This window comes from Camelus ferus, chromosome 12 (assembly GCF_009834535.1).
Source record: "Camelus ferus isolate YT-003-E chromosome 12, BCGSAC_Cfer_1.0, whole genome shotgun sequence".
NCBI classification, from domain to species: domain Eukaryota; kingdom Metazoa; phylum Chordata; class Mammalia; order Artiodactyla; family Camelidae; genus Camelus; species Camelus ferus.
In genome coordinates this window covers 59,590,723-59,612,737 of record NC_045707.1, presented here as the reverse complement: position 1 = coordinate 59,612,737, position 22,015 = coordinate 59,590,723, and the positions used below count along the sequence as shown (strand labels likewise).

The window sequence follows — 22,015 nt, the reverse complement described above, 5'->3', positions numbered from 1 at the left end:
AAAAAAATACTAAAAGGCTGCATGAAACACGCAGCTTAAAGTTTATGAGTTCAGTAAAGAACCGTGCTAATTAAAAACACTACTTTTTTGGAATAGTTTATTCAACACTGGAATGAATAAGTTCATGTATTTCTAATACACACTCTATGCTGTATAACACATATTGACCCTCAGGTTTAAAAAAAATTGAAGACACACATGCACTGATACTGTCGCGAGTTTTTGTAAGTGAAGATAATGAAAACGCTTCTTTTCCTCATTTGAAACCCAGTTTGTGACTTAGCAATTACCCATGCTCATATTTAGCAAGTTCATAAAGGTTAAGATAGGAATTAAATACAGTGTAATGTATGTACAATTATGAAATTAAACAAAGAAATTTATGTCTCGAAAAATGGCTCCCATTTTTCATGGGAGTAGTGGAAAATATTAGAAGTAAATCAGTGCTCTCTAGGAAATATGAGAATAGTGGCTGTATCTTGAAATTTTCTATCTGTAACGCTGAGCACAAGAGGCATAAAGTAAGTTTAATAAATGAATGAATTCATGTGGTTTGATTTATAGAACCTAAAAAAACTACATGGTAGGGCTTCAAGTTACTAATATTAATTATATAAATAGAAACTACTCATGTCTAAAACTATGAATCAACTTCTGTTAAATTTATTCAGTGTCTTCATTAAAGAAAACACACAGGTTTTATGCAATGCGAATAATTCTCAGAAAAGTTGTTGTAATACCAAAAGCAAAAGAGGCAATGATGCCATTTTACTAATGTTACAGACTGTGACAGTAATCAAAGTTCCTCTTTTGTTTCTTGAGTTTATTAGAGTTTACTCCTATGTGCAGTTCATTGTACTGTGTACATGCTCTGTTTCACCGGGTCCTCTATGTAATGACATTTATTGTGTGCTTCTCATTATTTATTTTGAAAGGGTCAGACAAGATGATCTCTTCGGGCCCCACAGATCTGGAAATTCTTTTAAATTCTTTCTATCAATCCTAAAATACAGTAGCAACGCATCATTTCCCTCTGCACGTAAATTTCAGTGTTTATGTCTGCATGTTTACTTAGCAGTTCAGCATTGGACTAACTGACATTTTTTGTTTCCCACAGGTTTGCCTTTTATCAGCCTATTTTAATTTTCCATTCTCATCCTCATCTTCTCTCTCTCTCTCTTGCTCTCTCTCTCGCTCTCTTTCTCTCTCTCTCTCAGTATGAAATATTTTCTTCCTTGTCCTCATAAAAGCAAAAGACCAGAAACTGAATTTGGGGCCAAACGCTGATAGAGCTTGCACCTGTTGATCTGTGTCATTTTATTAATTCTTCAGCCTAGTCAACAAGAATGCATTAAGGATCTTCTTTGTGCCAGACACTGTATAAAGTGCTGGGAATGGGAGGATACATGGGAGCCGTGGGATGCCAGGTCCTCCGGGTGGAGACGAGTGTGATGAGCTTTAGAGAGACACTTAGGATGCTGTCAATTCTAAATTGCCTTGCCAGAGACACTGGATTTGAGTATTTATAGTATTATGAATTATTGTTTGGTCATTTCTTCTGTTTTATTTGAATGACTGAGGCATAAAAGCTTGATATTTATCCTTGTGTAGTCAATTCACTTCCTCAGCTATTGTTTATAGCGTATGTCTCTTCTAGACACCAGAGAGAGAGAGCATTGGACAAAGTAGAAAAGAATCCTCAGGGAGCTTACTTTTTGCTAGTCAGATATATGCATGTCTGTGGATTGCCTTACATACGTATGTTGTATATGTATATTTCTTTATAAATATGAGTAAGCATATATATGTATATATGTATGTGTGTGTGTATATATATAGAGAGAGAGTATGCACCCACGTGCCAGCAAACATGAGAATGAGGGAGTAGGATCAAGCCTTTTAAGAACTGATGTACTTAATCCTAAATCTGAGCCACTTCTTAGTTCTAGTCTTGCTTTCCAGCTGCTTTTGCTAGAGCTCGCCTCCCCCTTGGCATTAATACACTTTCTTCAGGTTGTTGCCTGTGCTCCACACGCTCCTGATTTTCCTTAAACGTCACTGGTTGCTTTTCCTTGGTTTCCTCTGTTGGTTTTGACTCATCTTTCCAATGGTCGTCTCCTTGGGATCCATGTTTGTCCCTCTTTTATAGCTACACACCCTTGGTGATTTAATTTAGCCCCATGGCTTTAATTCTATCTGTATGAGGATGACCCTCAAATTTGATCTCTGTCCCCAGAACTCTCAATTGAACTTCAGGATTGTGTGTCCGAATGCCTGGTCATCCTTTTGGATGTCTAACAGACCAGACAGTATGTCCAAAAATTAACTCCCTGCATCAGTCTGTTACTTTTTCATCTTAAGGCATGGAGATTGCGTCCACCTAGTTGCTGAGGCCAAAGACCTTGGCTTCATCCTTCATCCCTCTCTTTCTCTTATATGCCGCATCTTCCCATGAGATTCCTTCCACATAGATCAAGAATCTGATGACTTCTCATCACCTTACTCCCACCGTCACTGTCTGAAACATCATCATCTTTCAGTTTAATTACTAGCAACAACCACCTAACAGGTTTCCATACTTCTATCCTTGTGTGGCTGGAGTCTCTTCTCAACAAAACAAGGGGCCAATCCTTTAATTTTTATTTTCAACTTAAGCAAAACTTACATAGAAAGGTATAAATATTCTAATAGAGATTGAGGCAAAACACACATAGAAAGTGTGTCAAGTCCTCCAGTCTGAAGTATATAGCTGATTGATTTTAAATGTGTATATACCTGTGTACATACTACTCAGATCAAAATAAAGGACGCTTCCAGAATGTCTGTTCCCGCTCCAACCCACCAAAGTTTATCATTGTTCTAACTTCTGTTTTCATTGTTTAGTATTGATGATCTTGAATTTAATATAAACTGAGCATCATGTAGTATATACTCTCTTGCTGGCTTCTTTTGCTCATCTTCACGTGAGAATTTCTCTGAGGTCAGTTGCTTAATCTGTAAAGATGAGGATAGATTGAGATTAGGGGCTGAAATTTGAAAACACACTGATGTCTAACCCCTACTCACAGAATTTCTGATTCTTATTATCTGGGGTCAGGTTCAGGGAAGTAGTGTATTTTAAAAGACCCCAAAGAGATCTACCATGTAGCCTCTGGATCAGTTGATTCTCTCTTTCTCCCTCTCTCTCTTTTTTAATGCCTGTACTAATTTCTTCCAACAATACAAGGACCAGTTGGCCACCAGTCCTTCATTCCTCCAAGTATTCCATCCTTCCTCAAGTATACACTGAACATCTGTCAGATATCAGACATCATCCTATGTTGCTGGAATTACATGGGTCAGCAAAGTTCCTGTCTCCCAGAGGCTTCACATGTCACTAAATCCATATCTTCATCAAATTTTTAAATATAGTTGAATAAATAAATAAATAAATAAATAAATAATAAATAAATAAATAAATAAATAAAAACTATGAAAGCTCAACAGACTTCTCTACATCCCTATATACCTGTAAACCAAATAGAAGGAGTGAGGAGAGAAAGATCAAGAAAGGATTGACTTTGTCAAATAACCTAGTAATTTTGAGATAGTGGTTTAATTTTGGTAAATAACTGGTTGCTTATAAAGGATTGACTCAAGTTTCAACTCATTTGCTTTTCTGTTCAAAATGATTTTATATCTAGGCAAATTAAAGGAGACAAAAGAGTTAAAATTCTTTTTCAGATCTTAGACACAGGCATACAGTTTATCAACATATCGTTAGGATTATCTGCAGTGATTATATAGCCAGAATATTGAATATTGCTCTTTTTTTATGCCAGTTAACTGATTTAGCTAAATCCTTGCAGAGACCTTGCTTGTGAAGATGATTTTCCACTTTTTTATTTGTCATTGAATATAATGCTCCCCTTACCCCAAAAAAGACAACAATAGACATGTCAATGTTCTGGTCTTCTTTAGGGCAGTGGTTTCCAAATTATGGATTTGTATCCATTAATGAATCCGGAAATTCACCTAGTGGATTTTAACCAATACTTAAATAGTGTAAATAATATTAATTAATTAATTAAAATAGAAGACAGTATTCTTAGAAATATATAGAAGGCATCACAGTGATTTCAGTTTAGTAAGTGTTGATCTGTGAAACTTTTGTTTCCGTTATATTTATGCGAGTGCACATTGAGTTGTTTATAAAATAGTTTATTAAGGAACATGAAATTATTCTAAATAAAAGTTGACCCAAAATATTAGGTGTTAAAGTACAATTTGAATTTTGACAGCTTATTTAGTATCTGATTCAAATAATATTGAGAAAAAATAAAACTCACTTCAACTAATTGGATCAATTTGATAGCAAAATCACTTTTATCTGTTTGTAATTACCAAAAATGTTTAGAAATTTTTAGTTCAAAGAACAATTGTGGTTTAACATGACAAAAATAGTAACTAAAACAGTATTTATAGGACTATTTATCTGGGAAATGTTTGGGGCCAATCTATTGTTTAAATCAGAAATTATGAGAAACATGTCTCAAATTTATTAAAATAATCATTGATCAAAATATATTATTTTATAGTTAGAAAGTCTCCCGAAATTATTTTAGAGTATGCCTCTGATGAGGAAGCTAATCATATAACTGGCATTTAACATTTCTCAATGCCATTTTTTTTTTATTTTAACTTTTCACTGTGTAAAAAGTATAAATAGTACCAGCAAGCATGATTGAGTTTACAGGTGACCAGAGTTAAGTAGAGGAAGGATATTATTTTCTTAAGTTATGTTTATTATGCTGTTACACTGTTGGAAAATTAGTTTTGACCAATAAACAAATACTGACAAGTAAATACATCTTAATGGATTATCCTTAAATTGTCATATTAAATTTTGTGTTCAAATACTTATCCTGGTTCTGCTACTTAACTGCCATAGTATAATGAGAAACTGAATTAACTATCTCAAATTGTTGGTGTAAGGGAATATTACAAAACATAATAAATATAAAAGGAATGTAAGCTATATTTTGAAGATTTTTTTAATTCTTTCCTCTACTTGGACCCTCAATTTCCCTTTCTAATTTATGGCGCCTGTTGAGAGAGAGTTGATTGTCTCTAATACCCAATCTAGGCAGCAGTTTATTTTTTGCTGGTTTAAATGGTAGCTAAAAAAGCTATCTTACAAACATAATTACAGATCCTTTTCAGTAACACCTTCTTGGTCTTCCAATGACCTCATCTGTTTATATATAATAAAAATAACTAAAATTTAGGTGAGAAAAGCCTGTTAACATTTTGCAGTAAATTTTATATGTTTGGGCCAGAAATCTTACTTTCTATAAAAGGGATATAATTGATGCAAAATTAGTAACTTCAGGATAATTATGGCAAACGTTTACAAATATTCAGTTCAATTTGTCTTAATATTAGGTCACAATAATTACTTGGCATCTTTTAATTATTTTTAATCAACCTGAAAAAGTTTTTTTAAAGAACCAGTTGGATGGACACAGTGGTATATCCTATTGGTTACATTTCTTCTTTTCTTTCACTTTCCTTCCATATATAATCTTATTTCCTAGTATCAAAGTGAAATGTAAAGAAAGGACAGAAGGTGAAGTAGATTTCAGCACCATAGGTCTTCTTGGGTATTTAGATGTTGCTGGGCAGGATGAGAAGACCCACGTGGTCATATTGTCTTCAGAGTCATCAACTGTATCATGTTTTCGGATGAAAAATTTCAGTAAAACTTATTTTGAAATGAACCAGTATAATTTTTTTTTTCTCAAAGCAAATGTGTATACCATGGCTGCAATCATTTTTTAAGCAAAGAACATCTTATTGGACATTATTTAATTTTGCACAGAATTACATTTACAAAGGAACATAAATAGTTGTCCATTTTGTAAGGACAGATCCTGGAATCTATTTTTTTCTGTTTATTTTCTTTAAGAGACATTTCGACCTTACTGTGAAGCTCAGCTAGAGAGGACATTGGCAGAACTTTGTCTGTCCTGTGCGTAGCTTTTGATGAGAATTTAATAAGACAGAAAACAGTACCTTGCCAAGTATTAACTTTAAATCTGTTATTTACTTTAGAATTTCAAGATTTATGGAATACCAAAAAACCCAGGGAGATGACTCACAAAGAGCTGGAACTTTCTAGTTTCCTACAGTCTTTTAAAAAGTCTTAGATGTTTGACTTTGCTATATAATACCATGACTAATAGTGAGATCAACCCATGAATTAACATAAATTAGCCATTTGTTTTTTTTTTGCTTCTCACCCTAAATGACAGTGGCATCACCCTTTTAAATTACAAAGGCGATACCTATATTTAATAAGAAGATTCTTCAATTGTTGAAATGAAAATACAGTTTTTAAAATAAAGAATTTCTATGATTTAGGATGAAGAAAGTGCTTCATTTCTTTCATGTGTATCAACTCTTTGTCCATCTTGCTTATCTTCTGGCATACTTACCAAATATTACTAGCTGAATCTCAATTACCTACATCCTTACATTCTATGACTCACACAAGCTAGAATCTCCTCCTGTGTCGTTGCTTTAGTTGAGAGTTATTTGTGAAGCACAAAATCTAGTTTTATGTTAAGTAGGTGGGTTGCTAACTGTAAGAATGCCGTTCTTGATCAGGCCTTTATGAATTGTTTGTAAGAACCAAACTGGACAATGCAGTCTTTATATTCATTCTGCAATTAGCCAAAATAATTCTAGTTAAACTCTGGTTAAAGATCTCTAGTATGAAATGAATGTAAAGTATTCATTCTTTCTTTATCTTTCTCCCTGGCTTCATTCTAGCTCATTTATTTATTTAAAGATAATCTTCTAAGTTACTTTTTTCACTGCTTTTCATGTTGCAGATTGAAAATGTTGATGTCTGCCTTAGCTTTCTAGCAGCCAGAGGAGTAAATGTTCAAGGTCTATCTGCTGAAGGTAAGAAAAAGCGTTAATTGTCACAAATGGCACTTGTAAAAGACTTTTTATTAATGCCAGAAATGTAAAGTTGGAGTACATGGCTCTAAGATATAATAAAGGATATCAGTAAAGCTTTCAGAATAATAGAATCATAGATGTAGTGGTTATTATTGTATGCTTTAATTATGTAGATATGGTCCATATTTTGCCAAAATTTTTCTTTACATTACTGAATATATGTCAGTGGGGCAGATTAAAAAAAATATGTTATTAACAGTAGGAAGTATTTTTAGAGTCTTGAGTAGATGGATGGGGAGATGATGCTGGATAATACAGGAACATAAATACAGGAAAAATAGTGTAATTAATGCTCAAATATTATTTTATCAATAACAATTCTATGATACAGTCAAGTTGGTAGTCCTAGTCTAAGTATTTGGTCATTTTAAGTAAGTCATTATGAGTTCTTAAGTAATTAGCACTAACTTTATTAATAGCATTTTATGCAATGGCCTTAAAATCCTTAAAGGTTTAAATGATCATCACTAACGTTGAAATATAGCAAAGTGGAAAAGACAACCATATCTGTCATTCTTTTTTCTGAATCTCTTTTCCTTGCACATATATTTTTAGGAAAACTTTGGAAAATTTTCACGTAGTAGTATTCACAAAAAGAATTGCTAAAGTTATGAAATAACAAGTCCTTTGAGACCTGTATTAACAATAACTACTTTAATTAGAATATTAATTACATATATATATAAAATTCTATGAGATATTGTTAAACACTTCTGATGATTATGTTGGTTAATGTTTCTACTAAAATCAGTTTGTTCTGAAAAGCCTTTTTACCCACAGATAATAGAAATAGTAGACAATTCTAAGTCTTTAAACTTTTGCTGCCGTTGGAAAAAGAAGAATTAGGTGGCTTCCGAAATATTATGGACATACGCAAGAATTATGTACTTTTCTTAATTTTTTTCTACTAAAATTTCCTGTTATTTTAAATGTATTTTATCCTTTATATGTATATGCCATGATGCTTAATGTTAAATTACATATTTAAAGGCCAAAAAGCTTAATTCAAACCTAACTGATAGTTCTGTTACTTGGAATAAAATATAATAAAATCCTCCAGGATAATACTCTGCTTTCTAAGTGGCTAAAAGTAGGTGAGAAATGTTACTCTTTGTTTGTTTTATGTCTCTTTTTCTCTTATGATGTATTTTATTAACATAAACCTATTTTTATTTGTCTAGTAAAATATACAGTTGCTCAAAATGATTTTCTAAATTAATTAGACATACATAGTAATAAAACAATAAATTTAAAAAATTTAATAAGATCATTCAAGTATATAGGAGAAAATTAATGCTTTCTGACTGTAGCTTCATATTACTCAAGCCAACTCTTACATGTTATGGCAGCTGTGAGGAAGTTATAATAACTCAGCCTCATTTTATATGAATAATTCCAGTGTATAGTGTGTGTGACATTATAAACCATAAGAGGGCAGGACGTCTGAACAGTTTATTAATGTTTCTAAATTCCAAAAGGGAGACATAAAACCTTAACCTCACAGGAGGACGTATTTTATCGCCAACAGCAAGTTTTGTTTAAAATATGATGACAGTTTGTGTAGCCTTATTTCAAGCTGTACTTCCATCTCTTTTTCTGATGTAAAAATTATAACTTCAGGAAAAAAAGCTAGGCTCATGTTGTAGCCTACTTTGTGCACTGGACATTTTATTCAATATTAGAAAAACTTACAAGGGAGTTTATGTGTGAGAGCTAGGAATTCCACTGACATTTATTCAATTACGTTATCTACAGTTATAAGTAAGCTCATCTTTATTATTTGTTAATATGTAACATGAATTAAAAATAAAAGAGCTGGAGTATTCAAAATGGGTATCTATGATGTTGCCTGCTTTTGGGGTGATATATACATATATTTTTTCAAAATACATTGGTGTTTTAGAAGTCATTCTAACAGTTATAAATTCAGCTGCTATTTTGAGGTGCACCCATAGCTCCATCAGTATTTATAATGCACAGCAACCGGGATTGAAGTGGTTTCTTTCTCCAGCTCCCAGGCACCACTATGTTGGTGACAGCTGTGTGTATTTGTCAGGGAAGCAGAGTGCTAAATCAAACAATTAGCACAAGACAGAGAGCCCATCCATTTCCAGGAAGAAGCTAACTCTGGAAAAATTGTAGTTCAAGGTCAGCAAAGAGCATCACTTGAGTAAGCTTTGTTCTCTACCCCCTCCAGGCCTTCATACTCTCTCTGAAATTTCCAAGCTACTTAGAAATGTTAGCACAATTCAGAAAATCAGGCTTGCTTGAATCTGTGACCAAGAAAATCAAGTTGTATTTCTGTTTTTATAGATTTAGCCTAAGAGAATTGCTTCTAGAATTTTATTTGTTAAAAAAAATCATCTTATATGATACTGTTTTTATATTTTCCACTTGATACAGAAATAAGAAATGGAAACTTAAAAGCCATTCTAGGGCTGTTTTTCAGTTTGTCTCGCTACAAGCAGCAACAACACCATCAACAGCAGTATTACCAGTCCTTGGTGGAACTTCAGCAGGGCATCTCTCACGCCTCCCCTCAGGCAGAAGCCAGTCAGGCCAAAACCCAAGATATGCAGTCCAGGTAAGGAAGGGAAGCAGGGGAGGTGTTCAAAATTAATTTATTGAGATACAACCTGTTTTGAATAAATTGCTGTGAGTTTGGGAAACCTAATGATGTGGTTGTATCAGTGTGATGGGATTAGTCGATTGATGTTATAGACATTAAACCACTTTTCTTTTGCTTGAATGACCAACATTTATCACTTTTTGGGTGAAATATTTGTGTTTGTTTTCTGAAGGTGATTGTGGTTTGTATCAAAGTGTGCGGAATGTCTTTCCTGTAAGTAGTGTGGGACAGTCACCAATTATTCTTTAAAATGTGCCTGTTGAGTCCCAGTCTCCAGTTGTGTAGTTTTATTTTGTTGATGCATTTGATCAGTTAAATCATTAAATCTGTCAAAAATTTCAGATCTGTTAAACATAAGGGTTTGAGTGTTTGGGAACATACTGTTTTTGATGTGAGTGCATGTGTGTGTGTGTACGCATGTGTGTATGTGTGTGGGTACGTATATACACACGTTATGTCTGTCTGACTTGAGTCTATGGGTACACATAGACACAACGGGGTAGGGTGCTAACAAACCATAACAACTTCCTTTACTCTTCCATGACTGCTTTTTCCCAATTTGGAATTGTATCAGTCATGAATCAACCAGAGAAGCAGAACCAGTCTGAAATACTGTTAACAGATTTTTTGTAAAGAATTGGTTCACATGATCATGGAAACTGACTAGGCAAATCTGAAATCGTAAGGGCAGTCCAGCAGAAAGGACAAGCTGAGACTGTCAGCATGAGCTGAAACTGCTATAAACAGGTGGAATTTCTTCTCTCAAGGAGGCCACCGTCCTGCTCTTAAGACCATTCAAGAAGTGAATCAGGCCTACCATCCTAGTGATAAGCTAGGATCATGTCCCTTACTTAAAGTCAACTGCATGGACTTTAACCACATCCACCAAATACTTTGACAGGCACACCCACATTGGTGTTTGATGGAATGAGTGGAATTTAGTAAGCCCAGCCAAGCTGACACATCGAGAAATGATCACAGAATGAAATGAGTGGGTTTCATGCAAATTGCCCCTCTGTTTCTCATCAATGATTGGGATGTCAGATCAGCTCTATTGCATAAATAGCTAGGATTGTTTTTCTTCAGGAGGTAGAATGCCCAATAGGAAAACACTCTTTGTCATCTTCTAAAATATACACACCTATCAAACATTTGTAAATATTTAACTTTTTCCATCTCAGAAGCCAAGCCTAAAATCTAGTAATGCCGTTTACCTTGAGTTTGTTTTTGGTGATTAGTATTGACTCAAAAAGTTAAAACAGAATTCCAAAATACATTCATAAACCACTTCCCACTTCTTGTCAAATATTCAACAATTCAGAAATCCCCATCTCTTTCATCCGTCAGCCTCACATCATATTAAGCAACATTTCTGTCTCTGTACAGCCATGTAGACACTATTTCCTTTGGCAAATTTTACTCATTAGTGAATTATTAAATCAACAAGGAAAAATTATAGTTTTGCCAAAAAATATGGAATGTCTACAAATGCCATGGAGTGATAAGGGATATTTCTTATTACTCAGTAAAGCAGATGTGCTTCTGTGCTTTAAGCTTGTCTGACTTCTTGTGATGCCAAGTGAAATTGTGCAGGAATCTAAGTGAAAGACAGCATTCTCTATGGTGTAAGTTCTTTGGATTTCTGTGAGAATAGAGAAGCAGATAAAAAGGAAAGATCTTTTAAATTTTTTATTATTAATTTTGAGGGGGGGGATGGTTAGTAGAAAAAGATCTAGATTTTGAGAACTGCCAAAAATTATATTTCCTAGAGTTTGGTTTAAGCCATTTGAATGAGCAAGAAGCAGGAATAGTAGCTGGAAAAATACTGGAAATAAAGTGGTATTGTACAAAGGATGTTGACTCTGGAATTGAAATGAGATCTCATTTGTCATTGCTTTACTTCACTCTGTTTCTGTATCTACCATGTTGAATTTCTTGCCCATAATTTCTCAGTGGTTATGACCCTTTCGGGGAGATATTTTTCTATTCTTGTTGGATATGCATGGACATTATGAAATGGTATTATATTTTAAAATATTGAGCTATATTTAATAGGCATGGTCATTTTACACCATCTTGGGGAGAGCTATCTAATTTTTCTCAGTGAAGGGTTATGAAAAGCATTATTTTTACCAGTGTCCTTTAATTCTGAGACAGATTCTTTAAATATTTGTTTTGATAAATTGGATTTAATTATTTTTTGGATTGATAATTTAATAAGTGCAGAATACTTACTGTACTAAATGTAGTGCTTAGGACCCTGTTAAGTAGGAGCTCAAAGTCTTCATTTTTACAGAATTTATTATATGTTTTGGAGAATATTGTATTTCAGACAGTGATAGTTATTTCCGTGTGTATAGATTTGATATAGTTAAATAGTCTATGAATTATAATTTATGTGAACATAAATATAACAATATATCTAAACATTTTTCAAAAGCCCATATTGATAGTATAGATGGAAAAGGAATACATGTCTATACAATAGAACCAAGATAATTAAGATAGAAAAAAATCCCGATGACACATTTATCTTCATTTGCTTGAGGTGTGAGTCATAAATCATGATTTATGAAGTCTTTCTATTGATTACAAAGCTTTTCCCAAGTAAATAGCGTAAATGACCGGTTGCTCTATTATATTAGGTATTTAACCAGAAGATGTCCTTGTATTTCTCTCTGTAGACCTAAAAAAAAAAAAAAATCATAGTATGCATTGTTTCATGACAGGGCTTTGGTTTGTTCTCTTTGTTTATTTAAAATAAGTTCGCATACCTGCCTATATTTCCACAATATTTATTTTAGTCATTAAGAATTGCTATTTTGGTTTTCCTTTTTTGAGAATAACCCCAAATGTTTTCAATCAGTTTGAACACCTTTCATTCAGGCAGACATTTTGATCTAAAGGTTGACAAGTAAAATACACAGGAGAAAAAATTAAATGTGGAGCAAGAGAAATAGAGTATGGGTAACAAATTCTCCTGGCCTCCCAGCTCTTTCTCCAGTCTTGAGTGTGTGGTGTGTGTTTGTGGGTGTGTGGATGTGCGCACGTATATGTGAGCATGCCAGCCCCTGTGTGTCCTGTGTGCATGTGTGTGCATGTCTTGTGTGAATATTGAAGATCTAGTTGTTAAGAGCACACCTCTAGAATCAGACTAGCTGCCCTTAGATTCCATTTTCACCACTTCTTACCTGTGTGGTCTCAGGCAACTTACCTAACCTCTCTGTGCTTCGGGTTCTCATTTGCTAAAAGGGGATTAAAAACGGCACGGATCTCATATGATTGCTTTGAGGATTCAATGGATCAGTACGTACAGAACACTTTGAACATACTTGCACAGGTCATTCTTTTGCACAAAGACCTGCAATGGTGTCAAATAGTCTGGGCTTGCTCCCCATCTAAGGAAATGTGCTGTAGCTGATTCCTTTGCGTGGAGTGCTCTTGCTCTGACAACCCCTTGGCTAAACTTTCACCTCCTTCAAGTCAGCTGCTCCAGTGTAGCCTTCACACTGATGCTTTCCTTGACTACTCTTTCAACACTGCAGGCTGTCCGTCTCCACTCCCCACTATTGTTACTGAACTTTTCCTTCTTTTCTGTAGCTCCAATCAGTCTCTAACGTGCAATTTACTTATTTACTACATTCACTGTTTATTATTGTCACCCGCTCCAAATGGAAGCGCAGTGAGGACAGCAGTTTTGTTTTTGTTGTTTTTTTTTAACATTTTAATCCCTTTTTGAATTTCAAGGGATTAGCACAGAACCTTAAGGCATAGTAGGTTCTCAGTAATTATTTCTGAAATGAGTTAAGGTCAGAATGAGTGAATCTGCATTATAGCTTCTTCTCATTTTAAGTAGAAAGACTTTCTAACATTTGCAGTTCAATTGTAAGTCATTTAAAACGAAAATTGTATATATTTACAAAACTAGAATAGTAAAGATAAATATGTTCTTGATGTTTGGGTGGTCATGATATTGAACTAGAGTTAGTTTCAGAATGGTATGTCGTGGGACCATCAGACATTATCCAGGTGCATGGAACTATTATTAACTTCCATCCTAATGGATCCCTAACTAAAGCCCTGTTCAGTCTTTAATCTGTTTGTTAGAAATATTATGTTCCCTTTATTTTCTGGCTGTCATTCATTCATTCACTGCTATCAGTGTTACTACCGCTACACAGTACCACTCCTTCCCTAGCATGCAACTTCTGTACTGTGAGATAAGAAAACTAATTACCAAGGTCATTAGTATTTTGGCTCCACAGAAAGTAAGTAGGTAACGTGAGTGAAGTGCTTGGGCTATGAAATATCACTGATAGCTTAAAGTAATATATTTTTATAACTGCTTTCTTCTCTGTCATGTTTGTTTAGACAACCAAGTAAGTTATCTGATCTGGTATGAAGAAATGATGCCTCTAATTTGCAGCTAGTACAAAGTTTAAAAAATGTAATTACAGGCTGGTAAAAAATATGACCATGACTAATCTGACACAAACGTATTGTCTTTAAACTGTCCGAATCACTAATTTGTTTTGTTAATAAATAATATTAATATAATCATACTTATCAGTGTAAACTGATGTTAAAATACTGTTGAAAGACACGTGTTCTGAATTTATCCTGGGATGACGTGGTTGGTATAAGTTTAGTTGATGATATGTGAGGGCAGCCTTCTTCCTTGACTGCTGATCTCTTTTCTCATTTGACTTGAATAATCCACCTGTAGTCCTATGATTTTCAAACTCGGGAAACTTACTTCCACCAGTTAGTATGTCATAGGAGTTCAGGATATTTCTGCTGACCATACTCTTTCATATGTTGTGCTTTGACAGAGTTCTAGTTGACATGAAAGGTAACAGAAAGTTCCGTTTCACCAAAACCATACTCAGTGCCTGGCACATGAGTCCAGCGAACAATGAGCAGAGTTCATCTTATGAATGTCTAATTTCCCCGAGACAATCTAGAAAAACATTATAGTGAAAGAAAATTATAAAGGGAAAATTTATTTTTCTTATGTTCTGGTCTGATTATACATTAGGTGTTAGGTTAATAATACACATAAAAGATACTGTTTTTTATTTGCTAAAAGCTTAAAAAAGGGAGGTGATTTTCCCTAAAATATGGGCCTCTTAGCTTAATTGTTGTCTACATTATTAAATGATTTCTCTTCCTGTTATTAAATAGTTGGTGAATTGTACCAACCCCGAAAGAGTGATTATTTCACCACATGTACCAATATTTTATTTTTATATTATAGAGAATTAAATCAGGAAAAAAAAGAAAAATATGACTGTGAAAGAGTAGGTAACAAATTACATAGGTAGGTGAGTGTTGAAGACAGTGCTAATAAGTCTTTTTAACTAAAATAAGAGCTATTTTGGGAACTTGGGAAATTATGATCTCCGCAGAGGATCATTTACCCTCTGCTTTTCATTTTGTAGGAGAAAGTCAAGAATGTGTCTACTTGCTGTTTAGATGAACTTGCTCCTTCCTATAGGACTCATAAGTCAGACTGCAGAATCTCTGGGCACGTGTTCTTTGAGTGACTTGCCTATTCCCTTTGCAGCCCCTTCCCAAGGTTCCCGTGACCCCTGCCACACACATTGCTCTTGGAACCCCCTTCCCACAGAGGACACTTGCCTTCCTCTTTTCCAGGAAACATCATTTCCTTCTGGGAGATTTGTTCTGAAACTGGGACAGTTTACAGCTTTTCAGCCTGGAGTTATAAATCTTGAAAAGTATATAAGGAAGTTTAATTTAAGATGACAGGAAGACTCTGGTGATTTAAGCCCACATGAACCTGGCTTCAATTAGTTGCTTAACTCAGCTCTGTGTTGTGGCCTATAGTGTGGTCTTCAAAAAAGACAGTGAATCGATTAAACTTTAAAGGAAATGAAACAAAGGACATTTATGAATCTTCTTTTTCATAGCAGGATTTGTTTATTCCTAGAGAGAAATAATTGAAGGGAAAAAAATTATTCTTTACATGACTGATTTAGGAAACCAAGAGAGGGTGTAATATTGTATGTACACACACACACACACACACACACACACACACACTCACTCACTCACTCTCACACACTTTGCTTATGTTCTATGCTTTTATTCCACTCTTTTAAACATCCACTCATAGTTATGTTGTTAGAGATGAAGCAGCATCTATACAGTTTTGGTTATTTTAGTCAGGCAGACATGGGTTTCATTTCTGGGTACCAATGCCCAGTAGTGTGGCATTAGGCAAGTGATTTTGACCTGCTCAGGTACCAGTGTTCTTACCTCTAATATTGGAATATTGGAATGGTGGTAACTTTCTCAAAAGGGTGTTGAGAAGATCCCATGAAATAATTTATGTTTCAAATGCCTCCTTAGCACAATACTTAGCATAAAATAAACACTCAAACCAGCCACTTACATCTTCCTTCCTCCCACTTTAAGGTCATACCACATGTACAATAAAATGTATTGACCTACATCAGAAACCTCAAGTCACCTGCATCACTATTTCTTCCATGCTCAAGTCTCTCCATTGTGCTTCTAACTCTTATTAAATACATAAAAGTAATTCAAAGCAGTATCTTCATTATTTAAAAAGAACAGCCCAATGCTCAGACCTTCCCAAGCCTGGTCTAACTACACAGAAGTAACCCCATTAATGATTTTAGGTATTTTCTTTAATAGTTATTCCCATATAGCTTAATGAATTGCTACTACCACTAACTTTTTTTTTAATTCCTTTTTTTGAGGGGGAGGTATTAAGGTTTGTTTATTTATTTATTCATTTATATTTAGAGGAAGTACTGGGGATTGACCCCAGGACCTTGTGCATACTAAGCATGCACTCTACCACTTGACCTATACCCTCTCCACCACCACTAACTTTTATTCATTAATTTGGTCATTACCTTTTGGTTTATGCCCTCCCCCAGCCCCCATTAATATACTACACAGGTGTAATTAAGCACTTAGTTTGTCCCACGCACTCTTCTGAACATTGGAGATATAGCAGAGGGCAAAAGCGATGAAAGAATCCTTGGCCTTTTCAAGCTTACATTCTAGTGATAGACAAAACAGTTAAAAAATTAAATATAGACCAGTAGTTGGGCCAGCTGTTGGTAAAGAAGCATAAATCAGAAAATGGGAAATAAGATGTGTAGGAGCTATAGTTCTACAAACTTCAACAGGCCTTTGAGGAAGTTCTCACTGAGATGATTTTGTGCAAAGAGGTGATAGACCTAGCCGTGTGGTTATCCTGTAGTAGTTTCAGGTTACAGAATGACAGTGGTGAAGACCTTAAGTTAGGAGTCTGGTTTATTTCAAGGGAGGGAATTTCAAGGGTGAGATCAGAGGGAAGGAGGTAGAAAAAGAGTAGAAAATATTTCAGAGAAAGAGCAGGTGGACGCTAGTATGACTCTGTTACCATTGTAAGGGCTTTGGATTTTATTCCAGGAAAGACTGGAAACTACAAAATACCATAGGAGAAAAATAAACAGGTATAAAAATCAAAAGGTCTCTCTACCTTCTCTGTTGAGAATAGATGGTGGTGAGAAAAAGGTACAAGCAAGGAGTCATGTAGAAAAGCTTGGGCCACCATAGTGAAAGTGGAGAGAGGAGAATCAATTTCAAATATATTTTGAAGGCAGTGTCAGTAGAATTAGCTGACAGATTTGCAGTGGGATTGGAAAACAGACAGAAGACTTTTTTGGGAAGATGGTGTTTCCATCTACTGAAATGGAAACAAATGTGGGAAAGCAGGTTTGGTATGGAGAAGATCAGATACTCACTTATGACATTTCAATTTTGAAATGTCTACTAAGTGTATCTAAGTGGAGAAATTAAGGAGGCAAGTGGAAATGCAAGACTGCAGTTTAAGGGACAGGCGTAGACTATAGACAAAGATTCTGGTGATATAAGCATATAGAAATTATAAAAACTGTAAGACTATATATGATAGTATCATCAAAATCTGTGTATAGATGAAGAGAAGAGGGCTGAGTACTGGGGTCATGAGTCCACCAATATTTAGAGATCCAGGTGATATTAAGACCTGGTAGAGAAGATTAAAAAGAGACAGCCTGTGAAGTAGGAAGGAAACCAGAACCTGTTTTCTTAGAAGGCAAGTGAAGGAAGTGTTGCAATGAGTAGGGAGGGATCAGTAGTAATAATTCACGTGGAGTCCCGACTGTGTTTTTTATTCACATATTCATTCTTTCAACCCACACAACCACCCTGGGACCTATGTACTATTACTAACCCTACTTTTCAGGTAGAGAAACTGAAAATGGAAAGGCCAGTTAAATTGCATAAACTTTTATGGTGACTAATCTATAAGTTGAATTTAGGTGATCTGGCTACAGGGTTTGTGTTTCTAACCATTACCTACCTACCTGTAGGGCCTCAGCTGCATCAAATGTTGTGCATAAGCAGAATGAGTCCCGAGATACAGCCCATGGGTTCTGCCCTGGAGACTTCGATGAGAGCTTTTCCAGTAGAGTAGTTGCTGTGATACCTTGATTGGAATCTGTTCAATGGAAAACAGGAGGAAGGAATCAGAGATAGTAGACACAGATCAATAGTGAATACAGGTCTTTATAGGAGTGATACTAACATAGTTAAATCCCACTCATTTTAGTTCTTTCATTGGTTATCTTTGTAACTTTAAATAAATAATGAAATAACATCTCTAGTTCTTTTTCCATCAACTGTGGAATATCTTTCGGCATTCTCTTTTGTAAAACATGAACATTAGCCCTTCTGTTCAGTTCTCCCCCACCCACTAACAATTCCCAACCTCTGTCATTTGCACTTTGATTTTTTTTAAAGTAAAATTCATACAATTTACATTCTATTGTGTACACATGATTCTTCCATGTGTCTTAGTATAGATCGAGTCCAAAAGTTTTAAAAACCAGTGCAGTACTTATATAATGGCTATTATAAACATGGATCAAGACATGCTCTGATTCTTTCTTATATAAACCCTTCCTTGAATGCCTATTGAAAGTTGGTATTTGTTTGCATGTAAGCATAAGTGATAGATAACAGGCCAGACTATCATCTAAAAGACCACAAATAACAAATGTAAGTGAGGAAGTAGAGAAAGGGAGCCCTTGTATTGTCCACTGTTGGTGGGAATGTAAATTAGTGCCACCACTATGGAAAACATTGTGGAGGTTTCCCAAAAACTAAAAATAGCACTACTGTATGACCCAGCAATTCCACTCTTGGGTATATATCTGAAAAAAACAAGAATACTAATTCAAAATGATACATGCACCCCAGTGTTCATAGAAGCATTTTTAAAATAATTGCCACAATATGGAAACAACCTAAGTGTCCATCAACAGATGAGTGGATAAAGAAGATAAAATACTACTTACCCATAAAAAAGAATGAAATTTTGCCATTTGTAGCAACATGGATGGACTTGGAGGGCATTATGCTAAGTGAAATAAGTCAGGCAGAGAAAGGCAAATACTGTGTAATACCATTTATACATGGAATCTAAAAAATAAAACAAACTAGTGAATATAACAACAGCAACAAAAAAAGAAACAGACTCACAGATGTAGTGGACAAACTAGTGGTTACCAGTGGAGAGAGGAGAGAAGGAAGCAGAAAGATAAGGGTAGGGGAGTAAGAGGTCTGAGCTACCATGTATAAAATAAATAAGCTACAAGGATATGTTGTACAACACAGGGAGTGTAGTCAATATTTTATAATAACTATAAATGGAAAATAACCTTTAAAGATATGAATCACTATGTTGTACACCTGAAACTTATATAATATTCTATATAAACTACACTTCAATTGAAAAAAAAAAAAAGAGCCTGAGCTCATTTAATGCTGCTTTAGAGGAATATCAGTCCAGGTAAACTGAGGGACCCCTCTGCCAGAATCATTTCTCTGCAATTATTCAGTTATTATTGTTAAAATTGCTTCTTGTCTGTTTGGATGGCTAATTAATTGATTTGTTTATGACTGGCCATAGAGTGGTCATCAGTAGTAATTGACATGGAGATTTGATTAATTTCCCTCTTTTTGTATCCCCTTCATTTTATCTGCAGTTTCCTAATTCCCTTAGTCTTGTAGGTGGGATCCCCTCTTCCTGTGTATAGCAGTATGAGGCTTCCCTTGCTATGTGCAGAGCAATAGCTCCATATACTTCCAGTTTTCCAAAATCTGTTGAAGTTGCCTGTTCATTGATGGTCGCTTTTCTCTATCAGATTATCCTTTGATGTTGTGAATTTAAGCCTTAGTTATTCCTTTATCAACATGCTAATGGCATCACATTCATTGCAGAATCATTCTTCATTCTGATAACTTTATTTTTTCTTTAACAAAATAAGAATCAATTAACTGAGCTTAATTTCTCCAGACAGAAACTGACAACATTGTAATTATACTCTATCTTTGGAAGGGAGTTGTGAGAATATAATATTTATTTTGAAGTATTAGACTGATTCTTAGTTGACAGAATGTGAGACTCGTGCTCTCTGACATAAATGTCTAGGTAAAAGCAATGGTGAGCCAATGTTTCATAATTTGGTCTTTTAAGTACCAAATACGTGACTCATGTATCAGAGAGCAGTGACTCAGAGTAACTGATTCGTGATTTATTGCTGTAACATTTTACTTGAGGACATTTTGATACCTTGTTTATATATTTTATGAACATTGTCTCCGAAGCACTAGAAATTATTTGGTTCTATATTATTTTTAGTATTTATGGGGCACTCTCTTGTCAAACAGAGCGCTGATAATGTAAGCTTGATTATATCTGCAATTTGATACCATATGAAATTATTATATATTACTGTTTTCCACTAAAAACTCTTTCACAAAGATTCAAGTTGTTGACTTACAATAGAAAATGCAACTGTTATGAAAACCCTAATTATCATGTCAATATGACTTGAATATTTTCCTGTTGTCAGATCTGCATGGAAAACCAAATCAGCAGGAAATGACAGGGTGAGCATAGAACTGGATTTGGGGGACTTGCACGTTTTTGCAGCTGAGTTAGTCTTGATGGTTACATTTGCTTTGCAGTAAATTGAGAGTAACCCAATTATAAGGAACTGTCTAAAATAGACTTTCTCATTGATCTTCTAGACATTCATTTATATGATGATTGTGTAAGTATAGTAATGAAAGGTCATTTTCATGAACATGTGTATGAAGAAATAGCTTGTTAACATAGTCTGTGTTTTCTACAATACTTTTTACATCTTCAGAAGTATTAAATGACCCAGATTCTTCACTAATCAGGGTAGTCTTGTCCAAAGTGTGTTGAAATTTTCAGTTTAGAAAATAGTTTTGTCTACCAGTATTCTGGGTCCAATTTTTTTTAAGGTGGTTTCATTAAAACAAACTTCTGGAATGAAGCACTGGATGCATTGCAGTGTAATTTGAACCCAAAATGAAAGTCATAAATGGAAAAGCTCCACCACACAGCATAGTGTTTGACCTACATGTAAGTAAAAGCAGGGTGGAAGATCTAATTTACGGTAACACTGGGGGAGAAATACAAGCCTGGTTTCCTGAGTTCTCCTTTATCTTGAAGTCCTGCATTCCTAAGAGACTTTGATGCAGTAATATCTTACCCAGGCATCTCCCTCCTCAGTTACTGTTTTGAGAGCCCACAAAAGCAGACCATGGAGGTGGCCTCATTAACTGTCAGTTGAAATTTAAGATAAGACTGAGGTTACAATATATTTACATACCACATTTCACTAATGGGATAAGTTATCACAGTAACCTGTCTCACATGTAATCAGGGTGATATTTCAGCCACCCAGCTACTAAGAAGAAACACATGTGGGTGAAGACTGAGTTTCTGACTCATTTATGGATTTGGCAATAACTGTTTTTAGTGAAGTCTCTGCAAAATTGAAGGATAGGGACAAAATATTTTTCTCACATACCCTGATATAAGTATAGTTGTTACAAAATGTCTTAAATATTTTTGAAGGAATGTATATGATTTTGAAGTACACAAGATATTTTGCAGAAGTGGCTGGACACTCTTCTTTTTTAGAGCTAGTAGCTTGGCAGTTATCATTTTATAACATTGCCTAAGGATCCTACAGAAGGGAAACGATGTATACTAAAGGAAGAATTTGGTTTAGGGAATTTTTTTCTTTAAATCTTAGTTGTGAAGATATAATTTTATTTCTATCCTTAGCTATCATAGAATATATAAATAAATATATTTCCGTCTATCTCAGTCTTAAGAATGTTAGTCAATGTGCTTTACTGTCTTCAATGTTTGTTATTTAGTGCGAAAATCCTTAGTTAAGACTTCCTTCCAATGTATTTAATTATAATACATCTTGGGCAATTTATTCCTAGTTTTCTCTCAAGCCACTTTAC

General features: G+C 34.7%; 1 protein-coding gene across 1 annotated transcript in view; it reads left to right on the top strand.

The window, feature by feature from the left end:
• The window catches only part of NAV3 (neuron navigator 3), a 311,096-nt gene that overhangs the window by 95,531 nt on the left and 193,550 nt on the right, over positions 1-22,015 (top strand). The window contains 2 exon segments of the mRNA XM_006179097.2: positions 6,876-6,948; positions 9,412-9,592. Of these exon segments, the coding sequence (XP_006179159.2) occupies positions 6,876-6,948; positions 9,412-9,592 (254 nt within the window).